A 15,273-nucleotide genomic window follows, 5' to 3' on the forward strand; every position below is an offset into this window, starting at 1 on the left:
CTGCGCACGAGCTAGTGTCAAAATAAGTAACAATACTCAAAGCACTATTTTGGCCACTGGGTATAGAATGATGGAGAACGCAAGGTCCCCTCTCTCAGAGCTTTAACTACAGAGACATGATTAATACGCATGTCACTCTCACAACAGGAGCCAGCAGAAGGTGCTTGGGGACGGCGTGAGGGGTCAGAAAGGTGTTGGTGTGGGTGCGTGGGGGGTTGTCATTGGGAGCAGGGTTCTTGAGAATGAAGTTCTGTGTGTCTGTGAGTCAGGAGCGTCCGAAGACTGCTCACAACAAACGCTTATGAGACGTAGGATGGAATTAAATATTTAGGATTCCGTCTATGCAGTGTGTGCAAAGCAGTGCTAAAAAGGCCAGGCCGACACCACAAGCACCAAAGCATACAAAATGAAAATCATCTGAAAACATTAGAAATAAAAACGTAGGTAACACTTTTCGTCAGTCTGAAAAAACAAAAACAAAAACAGATAACACATTCCTCTGGCCAGGCTGCAGCAGCTCTAAGCCTTGCAAATCCCCTGTCTCCAAGCAGCAGCGGGGGCCGAGGCGCGGAGGAGGGGCCCTGCTGGGGAGGGGACTTGGAATAAGCCTTCAGGAAGAGTTCCATCTTAAATAGAAACCGCTCTCGTCAACGTGGCTGGTTGGCGGAAGTGCCCAAGGTGTGCCCTCCGATTCCTGTCCCCTTCCCGTGCCACCTGGGGACAGAGGTTTGGGGGTGAGACCCTCCGCCCCATCTGCCCTCCTTGAACCCCTGGAACATCCCTGGTTTCCTTCCTGTTTCATCAGGGACATGGTTTTGCTTCTAACCTGGACCCCCCTAGACTCCTGTGCCTCTGCCCCCTGCACTGTGGCCGGCTGCAGAACTCAGCGCTCATCACGCTGGCACATTCGATACATGTCTCTCCCACTTCGAGACAAGACAGTCTCTCTACTTCCCCTTGCCGCCAAGATGTAATTGCAACGTTTTTCTTTTTCTTTTTGATAAAATGCCCTTTATAGAGGAGACAGAGTCCAAGACATAAAGCTTTAACTGATTTCATCTCTTTTAATGTTGGTTTTCTTTTTTTTTTTCCCCCTATGTTCTGCTTTCTACTTAATCTTTCCATTTAGTAAGCACAGAGCGTTGGCCTCGGGCTAGAAGGATGACTAAGAGCTGTCAGCCCGGTGGGCGAGACAGACGTCAGGGCGAGCCCACGAAGGCCCACCCCGCGGCCGGCAGAGGCCGGGGCAGGTCAGCGAGACAGACCCCGGGGTTCTGGGCTCTCGCGTTGGCACCGTGGGAAGAGGAGCAGCAGACGAACCATGACGTCTCTTCCTCCCCTTCGTCCTTCCTTCATCAGCAGGCGTATCGAGTGCCTTCACGTACAAGGCACTGTGGCTGCTGCACGGTAGTCCGGTGCCCAGGGAGTCTCTGGTACCCAGGCAGCTGGGCACTGCAGCTGTGGTGTCGGAGACCAGTGGCTCGCAGGGGAAGACACCAGCTTTTCTCCTCGGCGGGTCTGGGGAGGAGGGCCTTCCTTCGTCCAAACTCTCTCCATCCACCCAACGGGGTTATTTCTCTAACACTGACCTTGTGGTAAGGATGGCGGGATAAAAATTCGAGTGTGCAGCACACGGCAGGCATTGGACAGGTTGTTTTTTACAGAAGGAACTCAGAGATGAAGGGAACTCGTAGACTCTCAGAAGTGGTCCAGCGGCCCATCCCTGTGTCTCTAGGATGCTGGGACAAGCACAGAAGAAAAGGCCTCGGAGGCTGAGAAAGAGAGAGGAGCCTCCTCAGCTCTTGGCGCCCACGTCACCCTCCAGAGTGGCCTCAGGATTAGGTTGGACCAGTTTCCTTTCACTTCCTGCTGTCCACACTATTTTCAGGCGTGTAAACCACACGCACTCCTCTCCTCGAGGGGACCCTTCCTAGTTTGCCCTCCCCCCACAGACGGGGCGGTACCTGTCCCCTGAGACAGGGACTTGGGGGGCGGTATCCAGGAAGGGGGGTGTGGGGAGGAGAAACCAGTGAAGCGTGTGCAGTGTGAGCTTCAAGTTGGGTCTCAGAGGGTCGGGTCCCAGAGGACGGGGTGCTTGTTCTCTGGGTCTCACCCCATCCGCTGGGGGCTGCCCTTGTGAGTGCTGACTCTGGCACTCCTGCGGCCCACCCCCCTGGCAGGGTTAAGTGGGCCGCAGGGAGGGGACCTTCTGGGTGCTTGATGTGGCTGCCGTCAGACTGCCTGGGGGCAGCCCCGAGAGCTGTGGCCGGAGTTGAGGGGCACCGAGGGCCACTGCTCTGGCTCTGTCTGCGAAGATCCCTGACTTAATTCAGGGCGCTGTGCAAACACAGCCCCGGCGTGGGCGCTTCACCCTGGGGTGGCTTGCTGGCAGCTTCATTTACCTTGCAGATCATTTGATCAAGTGACGAACCCTGCTGTTCACGCTCAGTTCATCCACACGTGTGCCGAGGGCCCGCCTGGCCCTGGGAGGAGAAACGCAAACAAGAGACTTGGCTTCCGATTTTGATGAACTGGCAGCCTAGCAGCGGAAAGTGCTCTGTGAATCAACCGGGATTTTGGGTCAAAGAAGTCTGGGAAGTCTGGGAAAACCATACCTGTCCATTCTGGGGAGTCACAATGTCTATTTGGATGGGGTCGGGGAGGAGGAGTGGGGAGAAAATGCAGACACCTGTAATTGAACAACAATAAAATAATTTTTAAAAATTTAAAAAAACTCTTAAAGCCGTACAATAAGTAAATTGCTTAAATGTTGCCTAACCCAACTTTCCCCAAGTACCGTCGACCATCGCATGACCAGCCCGCCTCACTCCGCTTGTTCCCCGGTCTCACTGAGTTCTAGTAGGTTCAGTGCTATATAGGTTTAAGGTGTGTGCACAACGTGTTGATTCGATATATGTGTGCGTTGCAAAGTGCTCACCACAGTAAGCCCAGCTAACAGTCATCAGCTCACATAGTTACAGTGTTTTTTTTCTTGCAATGAGAACTTTTAAGATCTGCTCTCAGCAGCTGTCAAATATACGACGCAGTGTGGTCAGCTGTAGTCACTGCGCTGCACACTCACCGCCTTCCAGAACTTCCCATCCTGTCACTCAGAGCTGGTATTTCCCGATCCTCTTTGCCCATGTCCCACCCCCAACCCCCCGCATCTGGTGTTCTCCGTGCCTGTGAATTGAGTTTTTGAAGATTCCACATGTAAGTGAGATTAGATGGTTTTTGTCTTTCTCTGATTTATTTCACTTAGCAGAATGCCCTCAAGGTCCATCCATAGTATTGCAAATGACAAGATTTTCTCTTTTTTATGATTGAATAATATTCCATTGTGAGTATGGATCTCAATAGATAGATAGATAGATAGATACAGGGTCTGGCAGAAGCAAGGCCTGCTTGAGTGTGCTTGATAGGGTAATAATATGGGTGTGATAATTTATAGTTTTAATTTGAACACTTCATCTAAAATGTCATACAGTGTGCTTGAGTGTGATATTGTTATATTGCAGAATTACATGCTTATGATTTTGTAAAAAAAAAAGGGGGGGGGCAGTCCTGGCTGGGGTAGCTCAGTGGATCGAGCGCAGACCTGGGAATCAAAGGATCGCTGGTTCAATTCCCAGGCAGGGCACATGCCCGGGTTGCAGGCCAGGTCCCCAGTAGGCAACTACATTAAAAAAGGGGGTGTTGTTTGTGCTGGACCATGTGTGTGCATGTGTGTGTATAACATTTATATATATGTAACATATACTTATATGTACATATAGATGACACATATCTATATATCATACATGGGAATGCCTGTCACACGGTATGTAGGCGTATGTATAATCTCCCATTTTCTTTGTCCTTTCCCCCATGACGGGCACTCAGGCTGTTTCCGTGCCTTGGCGACTGTGCACAGCGCCGCAGTGAGCGTGGGTGCGGGTGTCTCTTCGAGACCGCGACCCCATTTCCTGTGGGCAAATACCCAGCAGTGGGACTGCCGGATGAGATGGCAGCTCTAGCCTTACTATTCTGAGGAGCTTCCGTACTGTTTCCCACAGTGGCTACACCAATCACTCCACTTTTAAAGTGAGAAGTGCGGGCAGTTCCGTTTCTGATTCTTCCGCAGGTCTCTCTGCTCAGCGCCCCCTGGGGGTGAGCCTCGGCGGCGGCGGCGGAGCTGTGGGTTTGCCTCTGGGGCTCGCCCCGCCCCGCTTCGCGAGCTGCGGCGGCGGGGGCGGCCCTCGCACCTTTCTCAGCATCTCCCTTCAGGGGGGGCCCCTCTGCTGCTCAGGGCCCTTCTGGGCTGGAGGAGGGGGACTGTGGAAGCTCGTTCACTCCCAGGCATTAGTGGCTCATGCTGCCCCTTCAGCCTTATTTTAAAGAGCTTTAACCACGGGTGCCGAAGAGAACAATATCTGTCCCCCAGGAATGACTCTCTAATGGAAGCATTTCAGGTACTACGGCCCATGTTAGGGAAGATGAGTTTTGATGGAGTGGGCGTGGCTCCCAGCGCTGCCTGTGAAGTCTCTCTGCCCGAGACTGTTCCTGCTCTTACTCTCCTCCAGCCCTGGAGTAACAGACTCCTCCCCTCAGTCCTCGGGACGCCAGGCGTCGCTGACCACGGAAGCACGTGTGGGAAAACCGCCTGCTGGTGGTACTGTGGGGTGTGGTCAGACCCGGACTTCGGGGGCGGGGGAGGGGGTGGCGCACACCCCTGTCGCTCCCCTCCGGGTCTCCGTGCACTTGTCTGTCCGGCGTGCACCTGTACCCTTGCTCCTCCGGCCTCGGAGGGGCGTGAGCTGGGCACCCGGGTCTGCCTCTGGGATCCAGGCCCTGCCCCGAGCCTCCTCTCTGCTCCTGGAGGCTGGGCTGCCCTCTGGCTTCCAGTGGGTTTGGCTGTCGGGGGAACAGGCAGGAGATGAAGGTGAGAGCAGTCAGAGGGTGGGTGCTGGCACCCTGCCACCTCGCCACAGGTTGGCTGCGAGCCCCAGGCTGCATCACCGCTCTGCAAGGCCACCCTCCCCAGGTTCAGGGCACAGCTTCCTTCTCTGTGCCTTCGGGTTATTTCCACTCCTGTTGGTGGCACCAGGTCCCTGTACCACCGCCCTCTGCTGGTCTCTCTACACCCTGTGCTCAGCTTTGTAAACTTGTCCCTTTCTGAAGCTCTTCCCAGTTACCCGTTTGGGTATCCTGGGACCCTGGCATGCAGGAGGGTCACCAGCTCGGAAGGCAGAGCATGGCTGAAGGTGTGAAGTGTCCTGCACCCCCACGTCCCTCCTGCCCCCCCTAGCTGAGGCCCCCTGAGGGCGAAGCTCCGTCCCTGGGCTGGAACGCAGGCGTCTGGAAGACCAGTTTGGTCATCTTCCCGTGGTGAGGCCAGGGGCTTCGCCATTGCCTTGCAGGTGGCCCTTCTGTACCGTGCTCGGCAGGGAAACCTGTTTGCGTCGGGAAGCCCACATTCCGGGCCCACGAGTTTGTGCCCAGATGGTGCTTGTGTTTACGAGAGCCCAGCGCACTGACAGGACCCGCAGCCACATGGATAAACATTTTGCCTTTCTTCTCAGGCAATATTTGAGTCTTTCAAATTTAATTGCTGTCAAGGCAGGATGCTCGAATCCCGAGGCAAAGCAACTAGTGAGGCCTCCAACGGGGCTGCGTGTGGCAGGGGTGCCGGCGAGCCTCCCTGGCCGGCCCCCGAGGGGCCTGTTGGCTCCGACTTGCTCTTGCGGCATGTGCTGGGGGTGTTGGGGCTCAGGGAGCCCACCCGGAACCCATGGCCATGTGTCGAGTGGCCACACAGACAGAACCTGAAGTTAGGAAAAAAAAATAATAATGGAGTCAGGTATCTTGCTTAGGCGTTAGTGGTGGGCACGCATGTGCTATGACCCGTGGGATTTTGTTTGGGTCTCCGAAGCCAGGTGCAGGGGGAATGTTTGGTGTGATCTTGAAATTACTGAGCCTAGGGCAGCCGCTCGTTTGCATGAAACCTTCGTGCAAGTTAGACTGAGTCTGTCTGTCTGGCAGGGCGTGTCCCCGGACCTTGGCGGGGTCACGGCGTGGCGGCTGGATTGCAGCGCCCAGGTATCTGCGGAGGCGTCCTTGTGCAGGGCCCGGTACCTGGTCAAGGGAGCTGCCGCTGGTGTTCTTGTTAATATCCTCTATCCTTTATCTTTCTCCTTTCTTCTCTTCCTTTTTGCGTTTTAAACATCACCGTTTGCCCCTTGGCTTACACTCACGAGGTGCGGGGGGAGGCTGCTCTGCGCACCTGCCGCTCCGTCTCCCGAACCGTGGCTGACACGCCTCTCCTCGCGTTTCCCACCCAGGGAAGGAGCGCTTGCCGGGGACTCCCAGAGTTCTGCACCCGCCACCTGCCTTTACCCACTGCACCGGAAATTGCCTCAATGATTTCAGTCCCTTGCATGTGATAGAAGCAGTTGGATCCCTTGCCCACTGTGGTCTTCAGGAGGGTGCCTCATATTAGTCATTTTTTTTTTCCAAAGCGCGTGTTACTGGTGCTCACTCTGTGCTGGGAACTGGGGAGATAAAGATGAATGGATGAGGCTAGTCCCTGCCCTTGAGAAACTCATAATCTAGTGGGGGAGCGAGGCATGTAAACAGATAAATCACAGTCCATCGGTGTGCTTGCTGCAGCAGGATGGGAGCGGGGATGGGGGTGGTCGGGGAGGGGCTCGGGCGATACCTACTGCCGGGTGCCGTGGATGCAAGGAAGGCCCTGCTGCGTGGCTGCCCCATGGGCCTCCTCTTAGGACGGGAGTGTCAGATTCATCTTCACTGGGGGCCACATCAGCCTCGCTGTTGCCTCCAAAGGGCCAAATGCAATTTTAGGACTGTGTAAATGCAACTACTCCTTAACGAGGGGCAAGGAGCTCGGCCCTGCCGCCAGGTAGAAACAAGGTGCCAGGCCAGATAAAACAAGGTGGAGGCCTGGGTTCCACCCACGGGCCTTGTGTTTGCCAGCTGTGCCTTAGGATGAGGAGACGGAGATCATGCAAAGAAAGGCAGGGAGGAGAGTAGGTGCCGAGTCCTGGGCAGGCAGGGAGGGCACAGTCGGGGCAAGGTGGGAAGGGCCACCTGGCTGGAGCCCGAGGTGTGTGATGCTGGGCTGAAGGGGAGCTGGGGTGGGGACTGGGACTTTCTGAGGAGTGTGGGGTGCCCTGGGTGTGAAGAAGACCACGTCTTCCCTTCTGGAATGCTCTCCAGGCAGCAGCATGGCGGGAGGCCATGCAGAGGGAGACTGGTTAGATGGTTCTGGGTTCTCATCCCAGAGCTGCTGCTCCCTTGGGCAAGTCGGTGAACCTTTTCGAGCCTCCATTTTCCTATTTGCAAATTGGGGTGCTGATCCTAATAACGCTGACTTAGCTGGGTCGTATGCAGGATTGGGTAAGATAATATTCGCAACTGAGTTTCTGCTGGTGGGGTAAGTACAGGACCTGAATGTGTTTCGGGTGGATGGCCGTTGGTTCCTTCAGGGCCCAGGGAGGTTGGGCAGGGTGCGGTGGCTGCGTCTGTTCATCCCAGGGCCTCACACGCTTCCCCTCTGTGTGGCTGGGACTCGGGGGGGAGGTGGAGACCACCAGTCCACGCGGCACTTGGTAAGGCTCTCCTACCTAGTAAGTCCTCAGTGAGCACGGCTATTCTGTCCTTGTATTCATAGTGAAGAGAGGGGTGGGGACAGAGGAGAGCTGGGTCCGGGGACATTTTCTGAGGGAGAATGGACAGAATTTGGTGACGAATTGGGTGACGGGTTGGTGCCACGGAGGAGGGGCACCCCTCTGGAGAGGGCAGCCTCAGGATGCCTGTGGGATTTCGGGTGTTGCAGACTGGACGGGGGGTCGTGCTAGTTATGGTGGTGGAGTGTGCGGGCTTGAAGCGTGAGCGTGAACTGAAGCCGAGACCCGTCTGGTAGACTGCTTTCCCCCAGCACGTTAGGGGAGAAGGAAGACAGGGTAGGATGTGGTCAGGGGGACTGCTGGGGACTTCAGAACGCTTGCAGGCTAAGGGGACAGAGGCAGAGGGTTTGAAAACCTGAAGACGAAAGGGAAAGAGGGCGAAACGCCTTCCCCCAGCTGTGCTTCTGTGGACAGCATCGGCCCGTCGGAGGGGTGTCTGCCGATAACCGGCAGTCGGGCTGTTGTCCAGGTGTGATTTACAATAAGGCGTCAGTTTCAGGTCTAGACTATTGCCCTCCACCAATCGCCGGGCTCCCTGCTGACAGTGAGCCAGGGGTCAAACAATTCAATCAGGTGCCACCACTTATAAATTGAAAATCAGTGGGGTGCAAAATGGATTACCATCAAAATCCATTCAGGTGCAAAACCAAATTCTAAACCCCCTAACCTTTAAAAATCACTCTTTTCCTGGTTCTTCCTGATGCCCTGACACTGAATTGTAATATCTCTCACATAAGCAAGCATCGACAGAAATGCCTGCGGGGGCTCAAAGTGTCGTGGGAAGAACTAATCGTGCCCTCCTGTTGGAATGTGCAAACATGGTGGATTTATGAATTAATACTTCGGCGATTCCACTAGCTCCTCGAAGGCAGAGGTTCTCCCACTGAAGTGTGCAGCAGAATCACCGGGAGGGCTTATTAAACTTGAGATTGTGGTCTTGACCTCCATGTTTCTGATTCAGTAGGTCTGGGGTCGGGCCCAGGAAATTGCGTTTCTGGTCAGTTCCCAGAGGCTGCTGATGCTGGGGTCCCAGACCCACACTCTGAGAACATCCGCTGTAAGAGCTAGGAGTGTTTGGAGAAGCTGGCTCTTGAAGCAGGCATGGGCTGATAAGAACTTATCAGTGAAGGTCCCCCGCATTGGACCAGGTGTCAAGTGCATTCAGGGCTTTACTATTGTCCAGGAAACCTGGGAAGAGACTGATTCAAGGAGACACAGCTTGATCTGAGTGTTTTGCGTTCAGAGGTGAGGTGGGGTGGCGGGTGGAGAAAGGGGAAGACTGTGTGTGTTACAAGCACAGATGACCTCATGAAGGTCGAAGCCTCCTCTCTGTTGGTGTGGGGGTGCAAACTGTTCATGCCTTTTGATGCCTTGACTTGGAAGTTAGTTTTCCTAAGATTAAAAGGGCATGGGTGCTGCCTTCTTTGCATGCTATCAGCCTAAACGGTGGCTCTCCCCACCTCTGAACGATGCCAGAGGTGTGTTTTTCTGCTTAAATGGATGGTGTTTGATTTTAGTTGGACTCTCCTGCTCTTTTGGAGTCAACATTACTACCTTGGATGAACTGTAGGCATCACCAGGCTCCATAGAAATCCAGTCCCTTTCCCCAGGACAGAAGAGTGGATCCCCGAAACTGGGCCCCCCAATGACCGCTGCCTCCTTAACACGTGGTTTCCTGTCTGTCTTTGCCAGGAGAAATTGAGCGGTGCACGTACATCAAATACCACTACTCCTCAGCCACCATCCCGAGGAACCTCACTTTCAACATCACGAAGACCATCCGGCAGGATGAGTGGCACGCCCTGCGTAAGTACAGCCGCGTTTCTTGCTTTGACTGTGACTTTCGGAGGGCTCGGGGATTTGGATGCCCAGCGACAGCTTGGTCTGGGCAGATGGGTGTGCCTCCTTCCAAGGCCTGTGGACAGTCCCGGAACACAGTGGCAGTTCCTTACAGTGTCGATGTCTGCGGGCCCAACTTGCCTTAGTTGGTTTGGATTGCATTATAGATTTGAGGAGTTTGCTTCTACAATCCAAACAAAAACAACAACAACAACAACAACAAAACAACTGGCAGGTAGACAGTGATCAGTGGTCTTCTTCCACTACCCTGGTAGGCCTTTAAGATTTCACCCACCCGACCAGACCGACTCCTGCGATTTGGTTCTATCACGTCCCCAAGGTGCGTGGAGTATTACTGTGGCCGCCTGTGAATCCCTCGTGTCATCCTGTGCCCGGGTGAGATCACTGTTGGTTACAGGCTGCATCGCACTGGGGATTTGCATTTGAGTGGGGTCACCCAGGGGTCGGGTCTGGTCCTCTGCTTACAAGCTCCTGTTTCCCCAGAATGGTGGGCTTTGGGGCCCCGGTCCTCATGCGCTTGCTCAGCAAAGATCACCATGTCTGCTCCTGTTGCTGGGGAGTCGCTGGGTAAGGGATCTGCAGAGACTTGAATTATGATGGAAGGCTGACTTAACGAGCAAATGGCTATTTTTGCTGGTCTGCGCTGTGGGGGCTCCCTGCTGTGTGTGCCCCGGACGCTCTCCTTCGCTGCCGACACCGTCCCTCAGGGGAGCGCGTCCTCACTCTTAGCAGGCTCCCTGCCGCCTTTGTCCCATTTGTCATTTCTTTCCTATTCGGGCTTCATTCACGTGTCTCAAGGTCAACATTCCGTGTATACGGGAATGTGAAGGAGGGCCTTTTATCGCTTCTTGATAAAAAGGTTGGTCAACTTTGAAGAAGGCCAAAACCATCTTTCTCCTTATTGTCGCCTGGTCATCTTTCACGTGCCTGGGGTCTCCCAGCTGTACATTTCCCTTCCTGGTTTGGCTTTAATCAGACAGCCGTGGTTTGGGGTAGCGGGTGAGAGAACCAGGCAGAACGAAACGAAACAGGCCAGTCGGTCACTGGTTTCGGGAAGGAGACCGTGGCCAGGTGTCTGGATGATCGTTCCTGCATGCCACTGGCCTGAAGTGACGGGACAGGTGTCAGCGGGCGGAAAGTCATTATCCAGCTGTTGCCCTTAAAGCTGTATCCTTCTTAGAGGCACTACCCAGAGCATGGGGACAGAGACCTCACGGTCAAGACCATTCCTACGTCTCAGCCACTCAGTGAAGCGCACCACACGCTTACTTAATTCTGATGTGACATTTGCCTCAGATAGAGAGTCTCCTCATCGGGGTTACCAGTTTCCGTTTTTGGAGGAAGACCTGCAAGGAGCCGACTTCATATGTACCCGACCACGGCTGCTTACTTCTCACGTGGCATTGATTTAACGCTTACAGGGGCCTTAAAGGAATGTTCTAGATGCATGAGAGGCCTTGTTGAATAACCACTTAAATGTAATTTATTTAAGTTCCGGGGGTCATAATGGGATCCAGGAAAGAAGACGTTATTGACACCGCAGCCTCCATTCAGATTCGCTCAATTCAACCCAAGTTGCTGAGTGGCTTTATGCACCGGGGCTGAGGGGAGGTCTTTGCAGGAGCGCCCATCGGGTGGTGTAGGAGGGTGGTGGGGGGAAAGAGAGTCACATTCACACAGCAAATAATTACAAGACAACGTGATAGTTACGATAATGAAGATATAGTAAAACTGCTTCAAGCGGTGAAGATGGTTTGTGAAAGTTTTTCGGCAAGGAGAGTTGTTTTAGTGACAGTTGCACCGATGCCCTGCATGGGACACCTGGTGGAACCCTTGGCCCCCACACAGTAGTTATCTGGAATTCAAATAGGTCACTGGCCGTAGCATCACTGAAAACCCGTCCCATGGTGCCGCAAAGATGAAAGGAGAGAGGAGGCTGAGGTTAAGGTCTGTGGAATGTTCTCGAGCCCCATGTCTCCAGGGTCCTTCTCCCCGAACTGTGGTGCGGTTGGGTTGTGCAAAAACCAGTGTTATGTGCAGCTTATGCTGTGAATTGGGGTGCTCACAGATCTCTCTTTAACTGATCGAAGCCATCTCAGCCACCGACGTTTGCAAAGGTTTCGGGCACCCCGCGCTGGTGAAGTGGAGGCTGCCCTTTGGTGTGAGGTTTGCCTGCCTCTTTCCCCGCGGGGGCCTGGTGGGTCCTTACGCAGGCAGAGGACACTTGCCATCCCTGACATCACCGGCTGCTATTTTTAGCCAGAGGGCAGGTGAGCATCTGCCTCACCTGAAGCTGGTGCTCTGTGCCCTTGGCCAGGCTGCCTAACAGGACAGCACGGCACATGTCCAGCTAGTTTTCAAAGGTCAGCTATTGACAGTATTAGGTGGGAGGTAGACACATAAACCCCCTTGGAAATAAAGCAGAAACTCTCAAAGATTAGCAAACGCCTGAGATCCAGCTTTGGAAATTAAAAAAAAAATCAGACTCTGATTTCTGTACTTGAGAGCCCTTTATTCTTTGATATTGCCAATGGGATCAAAGAAATGCATTTGATACAAGGTTGGTTATTGCTTTTCTAATAAAATTATAAAATTGGTTATTACAATTTTATAATAAAATTATAAAATTATTTTATAATTTGCCCATAACATCTTACATTCTACAGTTTTTCTCTGCACATAATTTTTGCCAAAGGAAAGAAATTTGACTCTTTTTTTTTTCCCCTGAAACAATTTCTGGCAAATATTTTGGACTCCGGTTAAACTTGGGTTACACATTTTTCATCAGGAATTTGCATGTGGTCATCAGTCATTGATGTGGGAAAAAATTCAAATAGGAAAAGCACAATTTGGTTTAAAAATTATGCTGTGGTTTTGAGCGGTCAACCCCACCAATGGGCAGCTTAACTATTTGGCTGTGAGCTCATCACCTACAGTCACATGACCAGTAAGTGACAGGCTTACATCTCCAAGTGTAAAAGATAGTAACCACTCTGGGAAGTAAAGGCCAGATGATCGGACCTGGGTTGCATGCGTGTGTGTGTGTGTGTGTGTGTGTGTGTGTGTGGTCTCTGGGTATGAGGTCCGAACGCTCAGTTGTTCGGGTGACGTGCACAAGGCTCTGACTTTGGCTCGGATGGGGATTGCTGGTGACATCGTGTTTCCCTATTTGTGCTCCCACGCTGGCTGGAGCTCCCTGGGAGAAGGCAGAGCTCCTTCTGGAGTTGAGACTGGAGCCGTCTGTCCACCGAGGTCTGGCCACCTGCCCAGGGCAGCCCTCTGGCCTTCCTACCTGCCTGCTGCCTCCCATCAGGCTGCAATGACTGGAGCGGCATTTGTCCAGCCTGGCGGGCTCAGGGTGTGCTGCACTCCTGACCCAGATCTTCCTACACCTCCGGAGCTGGAGCAGGACAAGTGTCACCAGGGCAGAGGGGACAGGACAGTGGCTGCAGGAGATGAGCTAGGCTAGTGCCCCCCTCTGGGAAGGTCTTGTGGTTTAACGATTTGCCGGGGACAGAATCAGATTGGCAGGGGCTGGGGGAAGCTGGCGGGCATGGCCATGGTGTTTTAAGTGGTGCCGTCTCCTCCCACGGGCTTTTCTAGTTGAGCTTGTGGGGCTTGTTGGGAGAGTTGTGTCCTGTGTCAAGGACACTCAAGAGCCACTCAAAGGCTTGACCTTTGCTGTCCCTGCCACTGGTGTCCCTCTGATGTGTCCTTACAGCACAGCCAGGGGCCAGGCCATGGGTCGGTGGCTGGGCCAGGGGAGTTGGGTGGGAGGGGAGCCTGGTGTCCATGAGGGGGACTGTGAGGCCAGGAGTTGGGGAAGGCAGGTCTGGGTTCTGACCCTGAGAGGTGAGGGCTTCTGCAAGGAGGAGCCTGCGGGCAGTGGGGCCGGGCCTGGGGTTGCGACGGGACACCTCGAGGAGGCTGGGAGAGGAGCGAAGCCCTCTCTCACCACCAGCTCTCCTGATATGCTCGGCAGGGTCTCTGGGCAGCTGCCACCGAGGTCCGGAGCCCTGCGACGCTGTGCTCGGGAGCTCGGCTTTTTCGTGCTGCTTGGCGTTTTCAAGATGGAGGTTTCTGCTCACAGCTGATTGCCCCTGGCAGCGGAGCGGGGAGCTGGGACTCCACTTCCCTGCAATAGGATCTTCTCCGTTCTCTTTCAAGAGGCTGAGAGCCAGGGACGCTAGAGATTTTTTCAAAGCCTCCTTCTGTCAAGACTGAGCTTTCAGCTAATTAGATTGGATGGTCACATGGCGCATTTCCAGCTGGCCAGGGAGGGAGCGGGGAGGAGAGATGGCCTCCTCCCCCCTCTCCCTGCTCCCCACTGCAGGCACCTGAGGGCATTCACCCCACCCCACCCACTCAAACGCAGATGTACTCACGCAGTGGCCCTGGAGAGTGGAATTAGAAGAAGCAAGGCAAAGAGTTAAGCAGGGAGGGAGGAGGTAAGAGAACAGGCCTTGGGGAGAGAAGAAAGGTAGACAGACAGACAGACAGAGGTGGAGACTGAGGACTTGGGGAGGAGCAAGGACATTCGGTGCACATGTGGCTAAAAGCAAGACGTCAAGTCCAGGCTGTCTTGTCTAATGCAGACACTCGTATGACACACTTGGCTCTCTATCCCCGAATCTCTTGACCACTCACAACGGGGCCTGTAGGTCAGCTCAGCCTTGGGGACCAGCCCCCACCCAGCCATGTGGTGAGGAGTGCTGCCTGTCCTGCTGCTCCGGTGTGGCTGTTGGTGTAGGACTCCTTACTTTGTTCTGCCTGATCAAGGCCTACCTGGTCCTTACGCACCTGGCCTCCCCCACAGCCGCTTCTGCACCCTCCTCTCCAGAGTCAGCACGTCCTGCCCACCCACCCTAGTCTCCTGGTCTGTCTAGCACCCTCTAGCCACCCTCAGGACCTGCCCACCTCTGAGGCCCAAGGCTGCCCCTTGCCTCTCTCCACGGCCATTAACAGCCTTCTGGCCTTGGACTTAAGTTGGCTGTTGGCCCCGTGGCACTTGCCTTCTCCTTTTTTGATGGCCTGGCCTGGCTGCTGGGACAGCCTGCTCATCTGGCCTCTGGCATGTCCTCCCATGTAGCCTCCTGGTCTCCCAGCCCAGGAGTTGCCCAGGTCCCTGGTCCCTCCTTTCTCAGCCTCCCTCAGTTATGACGAGGTGGGTGCGGTGGACCACAGGGCTTGGGAAGAAAAGAACGTCTATAATTACAACAGTGATAACCACCTTTTTGTTCATATCAGCTGTGCTGCTCCGTGGAGGGGCGCCAGGGGTTTCCTCCTAGGAGCCCAGTCCGCATTGTTCTGGCTGCTGCACAGGCCCGTAACCGAACAGGGAGGAAGAGGCCGCCTACGGGTCCCATCTCGCCCTCCGAGGAGTCTGAGACCGAGGACTCCAAATGAGGTCTGAGCTCCGGCGGACTGCCTCCAGCTATTTTTTTTTTCTTTCTGTTTTTGGCGGATGTTATGTAAAACAGCCTAATGAGGTAAACATCCCAGACGTGAGAAGCCTCGGTCCCCTGCAGCGCAGCCATTTTCCTTCCCTGTGGCCGCAGCTGAGCCCAGCCAGTGCCTGCGCCCAGCCGGTGCGAGGCTCTCACTGCGCGCAGTCTGCTGTGAGCTGCCTCTTGCTCGCGAGACTGGCATCTGCGGGGGTCAGCTAGCGGGAAGCCGTCCCCGGTATTGAGAACGCTTGGTTAGCACACTCAACCAATAGAGCATC

At 54.4% G+C, this 15,273-nt stretch overlaps 1 protein-coding gene across 1 annotated transcript in view; it reads left to right on the plus strand.

The window, feature by feature from the left end:
- TMEM178B (transmembrane protein 178B) overlaps nt 1-15,273 on the plus strand; it is a 316,897-nt gene that overhangs the window by 97,544 nt on the left and 204,080 nt on the right. The window contains exon 2 of the mRNA XM_028526047.2: nt 9,381-9,494. Coding sequence (XP_028381848.1) covers nt 9,381-9,494 — 114 coding nt within the window. The remainder of the gene's footprint in view (nt 1-9,380; nt 9,495-15,273) is intronic.

This window comes from Phyllostomus discolor, chromosome 10 (genome assembly GCF_004126475.2).
Source record: "Phyllostomus discolor isolate MPI-MPIP mPhyDis1 chromosome 10, mPhyDis1.pri.v3, whole genome shotgun sequence".
Classification (NCBI taxonomy): Eukaryota; Metazoa; Chordata; class Mammalia; order Chiroptera; family Phyllostomidae; genus Phyllostomus; species Phyllostomus discolor.